This window comes from Miscanthus floridulus, chromosome 10, assembly GCF_019320115.1.
Source record: "Miscanthus floridulus cultivar M001 chromosome 10, ASM1932011v1, whole genome shotgun sequence".
Taxonomy (NCBI): Eukaryota; Viridiplantae; Streptophyta; class Magnoliopsida; order Poales; family Poaceae; genus Miscanthus; species Miscanthus floridulus.
The window spans coordinates 114,642,845-114,659,078 of NC_089589.1; the positions used below are offsets into that span (position 1 = coordinate 114,642,845).

At 43.5% G+C, this 16,234-nt stretch overlaps 1 protein-coding gene across 1 annotated transcript; it reads left to right on the forward strand.

Moving 5' to 3' along the window:
• Positions 1-2,028: 2,028 nt before the first annotated feature.
• Positions 2,029-2,457, forward strand: LOC136489345 (uncharacterized). Its single transcript, XM_066486011.1, has one exon. The coding sequence runs from the start codon at positions 2,029-2,031 to the stop codon at positions 2,455-2,457; it is 429 nt and encodes a 142-aa protein (XP_066342108.1).
• Positions 2,458-16,234: the final 13,777 nt, after the last annotated feature.

Consider the following 16,234-nt stretch of genomic DNA (forward strand, 5'->3'; position numbering starts at 1 on the left):
TCTGTGTTGTATTTTTTGTGCAAATTACTAGGGTAGCGATTCACTTGAGCATAGCAATCTTCCCAGGTTCGATAAATCCCAGGCATGTGACCAACATGCACTACATACCATGCCATGGTTGCCTATACATTTAAGTAAATTAGGCATGTGGTAAGTGGTAATGGTAACTCACTGAACAAGAGTTATTATTCAAGTTATATGGCCAAACTAAATCTATTTAATGTTCTTTATCCTTGACATTCCATCAAAATCAATTGACACTACCTATAGCGATTATACCTATACACATTTGACAAGAATCCATCATTGCTTAAGCAAGAGCAGAAATTCTTATCTAACTCTTACACAAACAGAACACTCCCTATCATCACAAATAAGACATCCACAATCATTAACGTGTACCTTTGACTGCTAGTTTCCATTGCTTGCAATAATTACAAAGTACAGAGATATCATAACATTATGCAACTACTATTCGAGACAGATATGCTCATATCATTGTCACATATTCAATCTAACTATGTCAAGAGGTGTTGATGATCAATGTTTAAATACTTAGACTGCACACAACGCAAAAGGTCACTTAGCTGTGACTCGAGGGAATAACTTGTTGCGACAACATGCAAATAACACCAATGATTCTTAAACAGTTTAGGGCCATGATTACTAGGTCCTCAACAAATCAGTAGGTACCATAATCTCTTTAGGGAAAAACTAACTGGTTTATGTAACAACATGTACATATAAGGATAGCTAAACCAAGGAGTAATAGCATGTAACTCAATCGAATAGGAATCGGCTGCTATTGGGAAGACAACAACCGTGGGGCATTTCATCTAACACTTAGCGGGCAGTGAGCCATGCACTCACCATGGGGGTGGGAAAGCAGCTGTCCGCATGTGCTCCTGAAGGCCTCGGCGGTGCTCCAGCGTTGGGCGGTGGATGGCGTGGGGAGAGCTCCGGTGTGGGGCGGTGCACAGGCGTCGGCATCGAAGAAGAGGAGCGTGGGGCTAGGAACGGTGGCGTGGGGGGCGGTGGATGGTTGCTCCGGCGTGGGGCGGTGCACGGGGGGCGGTGGACGGGTGCTCCGACGTGGGGCGGTGCACGGGCGTTGGCGTCAAAGAAGAGGAGCACGGGAAACGGTTGGCGCGGGGTTGAAATTTGGATAATTTCAACCCGCGGCGGCCTTTTATACCTGACCTCATCACTGCCGGTTCTAATTAGAAACCGACAGTGATGGGGGTACATCACTGCCAGTTGTAAGTAGGAACCGACAGTGATGGTGGTACATCACTGCCGGGCCATTCTTTAAACCGGCAGTGATTTCCGTGTAGCGGTTACAACATAAGTAACTTATCTTTTCCACTTCTTTCGAATACCTCCTACTGGCTCAACGGTTAAGATCCCGCAACTTAGCCCTCGATACCCGTGTTCGAATCCCGGGCGGCCCAATTTTTTTGGTTTAATTTTATAATTTATTAAGCGGTCTAAAGGTCAAAAAGATAAAATAAATGTGTTGCATCCCTGAATCGAACCGAAGCCTACAAGTTCCAGAGCAGCGGACAAACCATTAAGCTATCACCTGATTTTGGAAAGTTTGAAGGAATTTATTCCTTTGAGTGATTATCTGTCCCTGCTTTGCGCATAGGCCCTTCAACTCCCCGGCCACACTGGTTGCGCGGTTCCCATGAGGAGCCACTGTTTTACCCAGTCCTTGGACTGGTCGCGGCCCTTCAGTTCCCCATGAAGAGACGCCACGTTTACCCAGCCATCGGCTACTCGTGCCGGTTCCCAACGCAGGCGCGCTCCGTCTTCCGAGGGGTGCGAGTTATTGCACCATGATCAGTTCCACCCACCAACACGCCTATATACAAGCCAGGCCCCCATGCACAGTCGGTCGCCATTGCACCACCGTGTGTCAAGAAAGCGAAGCACCCTTTCCATGCACACCTCACCCTGGCCCTCGACCCGCCGCCACAATGCCTCACTGCTGGCGATGCTAAACCCATCGTCCTCACATCGCCCCCGATGCCTCCACCGATGCCGTCGTCCGAATCGGACCTCGAGGTGAACCTGGAGGGCGATCTGAACCGTGAGACCGCATCGGAGGAGGAACCAGAACCGCTTCCAGTGGAGGAGGTCGTCTTCAACTCGTTGGAGACGGCTCGGAAGGAGGAGGAGGACCGGCACCTCCGCGCCATCACACAGAAGGAGACCGATGACTGCATCCTGAAGCACGTCGTCGAGATCTCCAAGGAGGAGGAGCGCCGCCGCAAGGAGGAGGAGCGCCACCGCGAGGAGGAGGAGGAGCGCCGCCACCAGGAGGAGGAGACCGAGCGGCGTCTTGTGATGGACGAGGAACGGCGCCGACGCAGGCGGGCTGAGCGAAAGAAGCGCGAAGAGGAGCACCGGCAGCAGGGGGACGACGCATGCGGCAGCACCAATAGTAATTTGTAGCACTAATGATTAATCTATGTCTTAGGTCGATGTAATAATTTACTGGTGCTGAAAAAACCATGTCATCGAATCCTTTGTTTGATCATCATCACCTTGGGTTGATACTTGCATTGCATGACCTCGTTTTATTTGCTTATATATTGGATGTTGCATTGTATGACCTCGATCGTTTTGCTTACATCGTCCCTTGGATTGTATGTGGCGATGCATCTTTGTCATTGTCTTGTTGTCACGAAGACCGTAGTATTTGATATGCTACGTACCGGAGATCGAGGGGGTCAACAAGACTGTTGCTCTTCTAGATAATACCGTGTTGTAGCATGTCTGTCATCTATCACGAAAACCGTGTTGTAAGTAGGAACTGACAGTGATAGGGGTACATCACTGCCGGGCCATTTTTTAAACCGGCAGTGATTTCCGTGTAGGGGTTATAGAATAAGTAACTTATCTTTTCCACTTCTTTCGAATACCTCCTACTGGCTCAACGGTTAAGACCTCGCAACTTAGCCCCCGATACCCGTGTTCGAATCCCGGGCGGCCCAATTTTTTGGTTTAATTTTATAATTTATTAAGCGGTCTAAAGGTCAAAAAGATAAAATAAATAAACCTTGGCACACATCCTATACTAGCGCAGCGGTTAAGTGTCTGAACTCTGTAGCCCGAGACCCGAGCTCAAACCCGAGGGCTGGCACAATTATTTTTTAATTTTTTATATATCACTGCCAGTTTTTAAAATAAACCGACAGTGATAACAAGCATCACTGTCAGTTTTTTCTCATCACTACCGGTTTTTTGAAACCGACAGTGAAGTTTATATATATTAAAAAAATTCTTTTATATATTGAATAAATAGAAGCATATGTATTCCTATGTCGAAATGGCTTGAAATTTTTTTGGTAAGCTTGTACACCCAAATTAAGATCCCACACAGGATCTTAGGTTTTTCTAATCATTTTTTTATTAATTATATTTTTCTGTGTGCTGAATGAGACAAAAGACGGTGAATTTCATCTTGGACCCAATAGATTTTTTCATCCACCTACACAGAATTCTTATCCCTAGGGCACATTAGATCTTGTGTAAAAGTTTGGCACTATTCTGGATCTTGTCGTAGGTAGACTCAGTTCAACCTATAATTAAACGGTCTCGTCGCACGGAAATTCAATTAAACCTCAGAAAGTAGCAAACCATCTCCGGAAAATCCAAAACTTGGTGTTTCCTTCACACGTGGCACATGCAAGCCTAAGAAAAAGTTTGAGACCAATACAACACCGGAATGCATATGAACCACAGAAACCTTGATAGCTTATGTGTATAGTCATGGTTCGATGAAAGGGCACATGTACTTCTGTAAAGCATGTATACTCCGCCTATGTTGAAATGGCTTGAAATTTTTTTGGCAAGGTTGTACACCCAAATTAAGACCGCACATAGGATCTTAGGTTTTTCTGAGCAATTTATTTATTTATTATATTTTTCTCTGTGCTGAATGAGACAAAAGAGGGTGAATTTCGTCTTGGACCCAATAGATTTTTTCATCCACCTCCACAAAATTCTTATCCCTAGGGCACATTAGAGCCTGTGTAAAAGTTTGGCATAATTCCGGATCTTTTCATGGGTAGACTCAGTTCAACCTATAATTAAACGGTCTCATCGCGCGGAAATTCAATTAAACCTCAGAAAGTAGCAAACCATCTCCAGAAAATCCCAAACTTGGTGTTTCCTTCACACGTGGCACGTGCAAGCCTGAGAATAATTTTGAGACCAATACAACACCAGAATGTATATATTTCTAATTGCCCAACAAATGTTACAAGAATTACATGCATGACAATAATTAAACACAAAGCCGTACATATTAAAATTAGAACCCAATTAAACTACAACCTTGAAAACCTAGCTAAATAAACATTAATTACTATCGGAATCACTGCCGGGATCGATCGGGCCACGCACACTAACATGCCGCTGTAGCCATATATGGTAATTGATGTCACGGATTATGTATCCACTTGTATCGATGAAGTCCAATGCCCGTATGAGTACACTCTCTCGTGCCTCATAATACCGAAAGAGTGGTAGGCCATAGATGTAACCTACTGAACGACCACTGCCCCTGTTAGTAAACCTTATGCAGTATTGGCATCCTTCTTTAGTGAGTTGGCCGAGGTTTCCATTACAGAAGTCACAATCGTACCCGAGTTGCTCCGTAGCTTGGTCTAGAACGGTCCATAAGCCACATGCAGCATAGGTAAGGTCCTGTAGCGCAATCTGCATGCGGAGAAAAAAAAATAGAGAATGTTATTATAATAATAAACAACAAATAACCACGACTCAGGTATAAGTGACCATTTTACTACATCCGCATGGTTGTAGCTTGCAAACCATTCGCTTGCTTGCGGGATGAGGATATCACCAGCATTCAAAGCAAGTGCCTTGAAGTGCGAGAAATCAGGCACATCATAGCAAATACGTTGAAGTGCCTCTAAATAGATGTGCACGGCACTTAATTGGGCGCTTATCACGTCCGGGCTCTGTATTCCCGTCCCGTGGATATGGTTCTGATGATTTGAACCCCTCATAGGGATGAAAAAACTAAGTTCACACGTCCATAGCCGACCACTTTCATTAGATGCCGTGTTCTCGACGATGTCCGAGATAAAGAACTAGCTAAGTGCTGTTCGCAACCAATCTATTGGGGATATAGTCTGCGACATATATGCATGCAACAATGATATTAAACTAATTACACTTATTTGTTAGCATCAAAAAACAAAAGATGTTGGAAAATATTTCATACAATAGCTGGAACAGGGAACTGTGGAATGGCCACATTAGGAGCGAAGGGCTCATTGCTAGGGTGGAAACCTGGTTCTTGTGGTGGGGGAGGTCCGTTGTTCATACCACCTGATCGATAAAATACAAAAAAATATGAACATAAAATATATGCACAAAAAAATTCTTCTAAGTAAAATATGGCAACATAATTAAATATAGATCGAATGCAAAGAATAAGAATATATATAAATGTAGAATGCAAAGAAACATGAATATAAATATAGATCAAATGAATATAGATAGGATATTGGAGAAGACAACATATCAATACCATTGAAAAATATAGGAGCCATGACCAAATAACATAGAGAGAGAGTGGATGTCTTGAGAGTGAGAGTGAAACATGAGAAATGAGACTGAGAGAGTTCGTGGGTGGGTGGGATCGATGTATGTGGCCGACAGTTTGTTTTATATAGGGGGGCATGGACATCATTGTCGGTTTTTAAATAGAACCGACAGTGAAGGTGGCTATCACTGCCAGTTTCTAAATAGAACCAACAGTGAAGGTGCATATATGTAAAGGATATATTTATTTAGATACTACAGAGGGAAAGTTTTAACAAGAACAATATATTTATTTAGATAGTAATGAAATACATCAAAAAATTACAAAAAATTAGAAATAAGTTACATATACGATAACAAAGACCTTATATGTGTGCACCATTTTTGTGGACTACGATGCATAACGATATCTGTGGTTTGTTGTGAGAGGAAAACATTGTATCATGGCTGATAAGACCTAGCTAAAACCAACATGCATGGAGAGGCTAGCTCCTGGCCGAGGGCCATTTTATAGGGGCTAGCAGTCGTGGTACATTTTTATTTCTGAACTAAAGTTGTCAGGGAAGGTGGGAGCTGTGTTCCAATTGTTGTGGTCATGGGAGCACTGTTGGTATGTGAGGAGCATCTAGACATCACTGTCGGTTTTAGTTTAAAAACTGACAGTGATAGAAGCTATCACTGTCGGTTTTAAAACCGACTGTGATAGAAGCTATCACTGTCGGTTTTAAAACCAAAACCGGCCGTGAAGGTCCTTGCCGCCATCTTTTAGTAAAAAATATAAAAAACACTGTCTGTTTGTAGCCTGCCATCGCAGCCTTTTTGTTAAAAATATAAAAAGTTTGGCCCGCCTGAGATTCGAGCGTGGGTCACGGGGTCGAGAGTGCATGGCCTTAACCGCTGATGGTTTTATTTTTTTTCTTTTATCCCATCGTAATGCACTACTAAATAATAAATACAAAATCAAAAAAGTTTGGTCCGCCTGAGATTCGAGCGAGGGTCTCAGAGTACAGAGTGCGCGGCCTTAACCGCTGAGCTAGGATAGGGAGTTCGGTTAGTTTGCTTTTCTTTATTTATTTATTAATAGAAATAATACAGTTAGTTTATATTCTAAAAAACACAAAAATTTGTGTCTTGATTATTTAATTCTATGATAATTAATTAATGGCCTATAATTATCAAATAATAGTGTTTGTGAACATCATCTTAATATTTGATTACATAGTCAATAATTAAATTGTAGAGATGCGCACAAAATATAAATTAAATATTCAGTGCAAATTACTGATACAACGTCTGTATAATGATTACATAGTTAAAAATAATCTAACTATCTTTAGGTGCATCAACAATGAGGGCCTCATTATGATCAATTCGTACGTATGCAGGTTCGTCACCATCTTGAAGGATGGGTAGGGGTACGTTCGCCCCGAATGGATGCATTTCCTGATAGCCCTTGTAGTCTTCTTCGTCCGTCACTCCATTGACACCGACAATATTCCTTTTCCCTTCTAGGACTACTTTTAGCCTTCCTTTTGTCTTGTTGTCCCTTACATAGAAGACTTGCATAACATCTCTTGCAAGGACGAAGGGGTCGTCTCTGTATGCGGCCTCAGTGAGATCAACAGTAGTGAACCCTTTGCTGTCAGTGTTGATTTCCTCAAGCCGGGCCCACTGGCAGCGAAAAAGAGCTGCCTTCAACGGACCATAGGCTAGCTCCTATATCTCCTCTATGAAACCATAGTATGTTGCCTGCACGTTGCCGTTCTCGTCGTGAGCATCACAACGAACACCACAATTCTGGTATGTGCTCTTTCTATCTTGCTTTTTTGTGTAAAATGTGAATCCATTGATCTCATACCCTTGGTACTTAAGATATGTACTCGAAGGCCCCTTGGCTAAGGCATCTAGTTGATTACCCAACTTTATTCCAAGCAAGCGACGTCACAACCAGCTGACAAATTCCTCCTTATGTTTTTTATCTAGCCAAGCCTATGACCTGCTCGGATACAGAGTTTGCAGCGATTGCCTGTGCTTGTCAATGTATGGCATCACACCCTCGGCTTGCTGGAGAACAATGAACTATGCCTGTCTGAAAGAAACAGGGTCGTCTACTATAATAGATTTCTCCCCGATCGTTCCTTTGCCACATAGTCTTCCCTCATGACGAGATTCTAGAACTCCGACCCTTTTGATGTTCAGATAATATGTGCAGAACTCAATGGCCTCCTCCATTGACCATCCTTCAACCATGCCCCCTTCTGGCCTGAATATGTTCCTAACATACCTCCTGAAAACTTTCATCAATCTTTCGAAAGGAAACATCTGATGCAGGTACATTGGGCTAAGGGCTCTAATTTGGTCAACAAGATGAATGAGCAGATGCAATGAGATATCAAAGTAAGTCGGCGGGAAATGCATCTCAAGCCTAACGAGAGTTTCGGCTATGTCCCGCTACAGCTGCTCTAGCGTGGACACATCAATGACCTTTTTTGAGATCGTGTTGAAAAACGAGCAAAGCTTTATGATTGAGGCGCGGACCTTTGGGGGGAGGATACCACGCAGGGCAACAGGGAGCAGCTGAGTCATAATGACATGACAGTCATGGGCCTTCATAGGGCCATAGTTGAACTTTAGTTCTCTCATGTTCACTAGCCTCTTCGGGTTCGCACAGTAGCCCCTCGGGACTTTGAGTTCATTAAAGAAAGAAATAAGCGCACGCTTTTCTTCCTTCATCAATGTCCATGACGCAACTGGAAGTTCCAACTGGCCATTCTCTAGCTCCATGGGATGCAGCTCCTTCCCGATTCCCAGGTGTTGTATGTCCAGGCGTGTGGCTAGTGAATCCTTCGATGTCCCCCTGGTGTCCATCAAGGTGTTAAGAGTGTTAGCGCATACGTTTTTAGTGATGTGCATGGGATCAAGACAGTGGCGTACACTCAGAAATGGCCAGTAAGGTAGTTTCCAGAAAACCAATTTTTTCTTCCAAACGCTCCCATCAGGTGCTGCTACTGCATTGTCCCCCTTCCCAAGGACAACCTCTAGTTTGTTGAGTTCTCGAAGTATCGCTGGCCCGTCTTGATATTTTGGAGCTAAGCGTTTCTCAATAGCACCGTTGAAATCTTTTCTGTTCCTGCGGTAAGGGTGATCTTTAGGTAGGAACCTACGGTGTCCCATATAAACTATCTTTGAGTTATTTGGCAGATTTACCGCATCGGTGTCGTCCAAGCACTCGACACATCCAGTATAGCCTTTTGTCTTCTCTCCGGACAACGAACCTCGACCTGGCAGGTCGATGATTGTAGCGATAAGTACTCCCTTGATCGTGACATGTTCTTTTTTGTACTCGCCCCAAACATTCGGCACACCCTTTTCAAACATCTCCACTAGTTCATCGATCTCTGGTTCCAGAAACACATCGATGTCATTCCCAGACTGTCTTGGCCCTTGGATTAGTAGTGGCATTTGGATGTACGACCACTTCATACAGACCCAAGGTGGAAGGTTGTATATACAGAGCATCACTGGCCAGGTGTTATGATTGCTTCTAACCTGGTCGAAAGGATTCATCCCATCTGTGCTCAAAGCAAACCAAAGGTGCCTTACCTCTCTATCGATGTCCTTATAGAACATAGTATTGACAGTCCTCCAGTCATGCCCATCGGCGGGGTGCCTCATCATTGTATCTTTCTTACGCTCTTCGCCATGCCAGCGCAAGAGCTTGGCTGACCTTGCACATGCAAACAGCCTATGCACCCGGGGAGCTATAGGGAAATACCAAATGACCTTTACGGGACCTCCTCTGGTCTTGGTACCCTCATCTGACGGCCCTTCCTTATACCGTGGAGCTTCACACTTGGGGCACTTATCCAAGTCTTTGTATTTTTCTCTATGGTACAATATGCAATCATTGGAACACGCGTGGATTTTTTCAACCTCGAGGCCGATGGGGCAGATCATTTGCTTGGCCAAGTATGTCTTTTCTGGCAACTCATTTTTTTCTAGGAGCATTTTCCTTATTATACCAAACAACTAATCGAAGCCTTTATCGCTCAATCCGTTTGTCGATTTGAACTCTAACAGCATGATGTCGGCTTCCAGTTTGCTCATTGGACAATTCCTATACAATGGTGTTTTGCCATCTTGTCTCATTTTCTCTAGCTTTCTCAGCTGTCTTTCACTAAGACATCCGGTCTCTACATTACGTAGCAGCTGAGAAATGCCATCGTTATCCTCGGTGTCGTCAGCTAGCGTGTTCCTAAACACATTATTAATTGTGGCCATAGGTTCCGTGTTGACACCAGGTTCCTCGTCAGCATCGTGGATGACTACGTCAGGCATGTCCACATCATCATCGTTTTCCTGTAGAATATTCACACCAACCTCGCCATGCATAGTCCATATCGTATAGTTTGGCATGAACCCCCTGGTAATCAAGTGCGATCGTATAGACTCAATTTGACGAAAGTTCCTATGATTCTTGCAATATTTGCATGGGCAGAAGACAGGGTTCCCATTCCCAGCATGGGCTTCGGCATCGGTGATAAACTAGCTGACGCCATGCATGTACCGCTTGTCCGTTTGGGACAGATGCATCCACTCTCGATCCATCTCTATACAAAAAAATACTGAGACAGTAATTACAAAGAATTAATAAGAAATCGAGCTTCATGAACAATAATTGTAGCTCGAAAGTACCATTTTTGGAAAACATTATTGTACACTAATTATTGAAAAATTAAAATTGGTAGCCCCGGCCCTGTAAATTGAAAATCATAGTAAAAAACAATTATTGCACAATATTGAAGAACAACTATTCTACTCTACTTCTAAGAACTAATTATAGCATCACATACTAACAATGGTGATCTTGACCATGGAATAATTAGCTAGGAAGTTAAATATGTTCATAGACACCAACCTTTTGGATGATGGATTCACCACAATTTGAGCCTTACACAAATGTCCAATTAGAAAAGTGCTCTCTATAATGGAGAAAGAACTAGAATGAGAATCAAGCAATGTAGCCATCAAAACAAAGCTAATTAAGCAACAAAATCAAAGGAGTGGATGTTTGTTACTAACCTTAAAGCAAAAAGATCAAGCCATTCTTCAAAATCCAAGCACTAACTTCATGGTGAAGAGCAGCCGCAACAATGGAGGGAAGGGTCCAAACGCGCGCCTCTATTCTCGGGATGGAAGAGAGGAGGAAGGAGAGGACGACTGCAGCCTTTTTGTGTTTTAGGTTTATCACCGTCGGTTCTTGGTTAGAACTGATAGTGATAGAGCCCAATCACTGTCGGCTCTTGGCATAAACCAGCGTGATGAGTGCCCGCCAAAACACTGCCGGTTCAAGCCACAAACCGGCAGTGATGTGGTCCTTCACTGCCGGTTTTATCCCAGCCCCAATCATTTTTTCATTTTCAAGCTCATAACCGGCAGTGAAGGTACATCACTGCCGGTTCTCACAAATCCGGCAGTGATGATGCCGGCAGTGATGTGCAAATCTAGCGTAGTGATAGCGAGGAATCGAATCGAATAATCGATACACTAATGAAACGACAACCACATCCTCAGGTTCAGGCGTGCAACGCAAAACATAGACTAATTAACTACTCCATTCATTCTAAATTATAAGTCATTTTGATTTTTTTTTGTACTTATAATTTGGAAAGAAAGGAGTAGGTGTAGGTAGCAGCGCTGTGCTCCCATGCCCGGCCGCCGGTCGGGTTGCTGGCGAGAGATAGTCAGAGATGTGACGCGATGCGACGGCCATTTCCCCCCGGTGGTTTGGCTGTGTGCTTTCGTCACGACCGGGACGTACGCCCCACCAGCCCACGACGCCGCCGCTCACCACACCACGACGAGCTGATGGATGAGGCCCGACGACAACGACACAAGACGGAGGGGTTCCACTCGTGTATATATATACACATGCATGCCACAAAACTGATAGTACAAGTACTAATATTCCTTCATGTCATTGGAGCACTCATGAGCCCCTGCGTGCCTGACAATGCAAAACTGTTAGGTGGAACATTGCCATTGTGAATACTACGACTTCATCTATACGTGCCCGATCACGACGCGACAATAACCTTGAAACTAGCTACACATACACACTATCGTCCATATGCATCATATTGCTTCAACAAAAAATCACAGAATATATAATAACAGGGCGAATTTTTTGATGTTGCGAATGTTGTTCTTTGATGTCCTGCTGTCCTGGCTCACATCATGTTCAAGTTCGAGGAGGAAATATGACAAGTTGTATAAGATGTTGCAAATGATATTTTATCATGTTTCAAGCATTGCTCATGCATGTTGCATAGTACTGCATTGTTTCAGTCATATGCAACATAGGAGAATAACATGTGCAACATCGGAGAATAACATGTGCAGAATCATAAAATTCGACATATTTTACCATTTTCAAAATCTGTTGACAAATAAATAGATATTCTATTCCCAATAACAGATACATGCAACACAAACGAACATGCATGATGGAAGAAGAAGAAGAAGAAGCAACTCTTTTTTTTTTTGAAATCAAACTGGCAGACTTTATTCATTTAGGATTGTTATATCATTTGTCAAGAGATCTAGAATAAAGCTAGGGGTTCATCGACCCAAGTACAAGTTTGCTTAAGTTGCATAGCTCTTTTTGCTAAGTTATGACCTACCTGATTTACCTCCCTACTGTAATGCTCAATCGATATATCCTGAAATCCGCCCTATATAATATTACATTCGTCATACAGTGCAGCTGCTGACGTCGCTGAGAATCCTCCGTTGTTCGTCGTTTTTACCACCTCCATACACTGATTGGACGATCAATCGATCACATCCAATGTGTTGTGCAAGCATCAAACCTTCCTTCAAGGCATATGCCTCCGCCATAGGTGCATCTATTAGATGAGGCACGAAACTGTGAGCAGCTGCTAACGCCCCTCCCGAGCAGTCTCTAATAATAGCACCCACACTGCCACATCCCCCATCTTCATTGAAAGCTACATCAACATTGACCATAACCTTTCCTTCCGGAGGTTTCTTCCAACCCTGACGTAGTTTTGATCCTTTCTTCATTGCTGCTTTATAATTCTTAGTTAACGCCACAATTGCCATGGCAGACCTTGAAGGCCTCTGGACAGTCTCTCCATGAACAATTAAGAAGCAACTCTCTTTCTTATGTAACCCTCTGAGGTTTTTTAGGTGGTACTAGATACACACTTCGGTTGGAGTGGCCGCGAATTCCATCCACCTCCTGTTCGGGTTTTATCTCAGCTGGTGCACAACTATTAATTTGATTTGATGGCTAATATAAGGACGTAACTGCTATTCCCTACTACTAATATAACCCATCATCCCAGATAATCCCAAAGAAATGAAAAATAAAGGTCTTTCCTCCTCCACTCAAGTCCTTGTCCAAACAAACCAGATGTTTTCTTGTAGGCTTCAGCGCTCTGCTGGCGCCAAAACTAGACGATTCGACCATTGCTCTCAATTTTTTGTGAGGTCTTGGCGTTGGCGCGTCCACGGCCCAACAGGCCTGTAATGTGGATGAGGGGTGCCCATGACAAAATCAATGGACGAGGGGTGCCCATGATAAAATCAAAGCCCACATAGTCACCTCGCAAATAACATATACTACTAAATGTTACTCCCTTTGTCCATGAATAAATTAAGTTTTAGATTAAGTCAAACATTTTAAAGTTTAACTGATTTATATAAAAGAGTGCTAAGATGTATGACACCAAATTAGTGTCATCATATAAACCATAAATATATTTTCATAATATGCCCATTTAGTGTCGTGAATATTTGTATATTTTTATATGAATGGTGCATTTTTCCTACTCCCGAGAGCAGTTACTCCCGTCTTTAATAAACCATATTATGTATGTGTACATACTTATTTATCAGTTTGAGTATGTTTATATACTCATTTTAAGATACTCCAAATCTTACTACGCGAATTTTTTTTCAAAAGAGCCCATATTTTTAATATATTATTATACTGCTATTATAGTAGTATACAAAATAAGTATGACCATATACTCTAAGTATACTTGCATATTTGATATACAAAGTACCCTAGATTGTCTAGTATGATGATATACTCCGTCTACGTACACTTCGTCGGGTCATATACGTCCTAAATATAGAGATATACACATGGGAGTAACTACTCCCTAGGAGTAGAAAATAATTACCCTTTATATGAATTTAGTCAAATATAAAAAATCTTAACTTAAAAATAACTCTAGGAATTGATTAATTTAGGGATGAAGGGAGTAATGGAGAATTGACTAAAAGATAACAGAAAAGTTTTGGCTTGATATATTCTTTTGCAAGGGAGAAGCATCAGTTTGCAAATATTACAAGCACACAAAAAATGTTTTAACTTATATAGGTTTTAGATTATTGACCATTACCAAAAATGAAATGCTATCTATTTGAAGTAAAAAAAAACTACGTAGTCCTTGACTCTAGCAGCTGTCACGTCACTATTGTCTGCTCCTCACGATGATAAGTCCACTTCTCCTCATGAAGAGTACTATCACCGTCCCAAAACGAATGCAACTATCTGCTGCGTGCCACGTAGGCGTAGCGTGGTTCACATTTGACCAAGTTTCAAGTCAATGATATTTCACATTTATGGCTGTAAATTAATTTATTATAAAAAAAATATTTCGTAATCATTCTAATGATATTTATTTCGTATTATAAGTATTGATACTTTTTTATCTATAATTGGTCAAACTTAAGGTGCTTAAAAGTTCTGGAACGGAGAGAGTACATGAAAAAAGTTTGTTCAGCTTGAATTTTAAGCAGATTAGGCTCTACGACGTGTGCTAGAGCTTTTTTTTTTTTTTGAGTTTGAGCAAATCGACGTGTGCTAGAGCTAGATCAACGCAATTAGAAAATTAACCTTGGGCCTCCTCGAGAAAGTTCCCAACTCAAAAGCAAGCCCAACAAGACCACCAGTCCACCACTAGGCCCAACAGGCAGGCTTAACGATCAGTTTCAACACTCCCCCGTCGCAATCGGAAAAAAAAAACCTCCCCTGTCGCCCCACACTTGCAGACCCATCCCCTCCCCCTGCGCCGCCGCGGACCATCACCATGAGTCCATGACCGTTCCACTCCCTCCGCCGCCATGAGGCCCGTCGGATTCACCGTTCAAGATGACCTCGCCGTGGTCGCCACCGTCCACGGACAACTCCAAGGATCACGGCATCAAGCGCAGGGCGTCCCCGTCAAGGATTTTTTTTTTAATTTTAACACTTTTTGAAAACCAATTTTAAATCTAACACCTCCGTTTTTTTTAAACTAACACTTTTGACCGCGCCTATTTCCCTGGCGCGGCCAAATGCCTGTGCCGCGCCATGCATGGTAGCGCGGCACATGGCTGACGTGGGGGCGACCAGGAGCGCTGACTGCTGACAGGGCAGGGCCTGCCGCGCCAGGGGTCATGGCGCGTCTGGGCCAAATAAAACCCCGCGGCCTGTCATGCCAGCCCGAGCAGCAAGCCTGCCTGCCGCGCCCGCCGCCAACCCGGCGGTACCTGGACGGTTTAATCGGAACACATCACGCCGATGGTGGGAGTTATTGTAAGTATTGTTTGACGTAAAATGAATAGTGAATTTGTTTCTATATTTTGTTAAATTTTTTCAAGGCCGAATAGAGAAATTGATAAGGCAATTGATATTTTTTCCGTCTTTCGTAATACGGTTAACCACCATGTTAACTAATCGATTACGAAAAATTGGATCGGATTGAAACGAATATTTTTTAAGGGAACGAATTTGCCTTTTTGGCCCCATATTTTAGGATCGGCGGTGACGCGACCATGGACCCCGGCTTCCTCGACCCCTCGCGTAAGACGCCGGCCACCGGTGTCGAGATACCCCGGGACTGCCTTTTTTGAACTAGTTGCTACTTAATCTCGCAAGCAGTGATGTCGCGACGCATTGAAACGAATATGAAGCAAATAACATAAGTTGACAAGCTGCCACATAAGTTTGACTTAAGTTCGACATAACATAACCAAATAAGCCTGCAAGTTTCGGACCCCAATAATAGTTGGACCTAACAAACTAAGGCCCAGTACTGTAAGGATTTCTCGGACGCCTCTGTCTCTTCAGATTTGTTGGCAACACATTGGGAGTGTAGCCAATGTCGGTGTGGTCGCGTCGCCGGTGCGTATGGCTCGTATCCTGCAAGTATGTGATATGCACGATTACGTAGAATTCTTTGTGATCATTAGTTCATGCAGCCTACGTATTTAAAGAAACTACCTTTGTTAGTACCTGCGATGCTCCTTGGGTGCCAAGCGGGGTACCACCTAGCTCAGACATGCCGATCTCGTCCTACGGCCAATCTTCCCACTCGTCATCGTCGTCCTCGTCGTCCTCGATTGCAGGGTCCTTCCCAGCGCTATAATGAGGTGGTGTACGCACTGCGGAAGTGGCACCTGTCACCGGCTGAGAAGAGTCGGCTGGCGTCCTCAAAGAGGCTTGCTCTGCCGCTGGGGCGCGGTTGTCGGGCGCTGCCACCAGCCGCTATGGCACACGGCCTCCGGGGCTCGCGGCCGCGGGGGTTCTCTGGGAAGAGCGTCGAGCGGCCATCGGGACGAGGCAACGAGGAGGAAG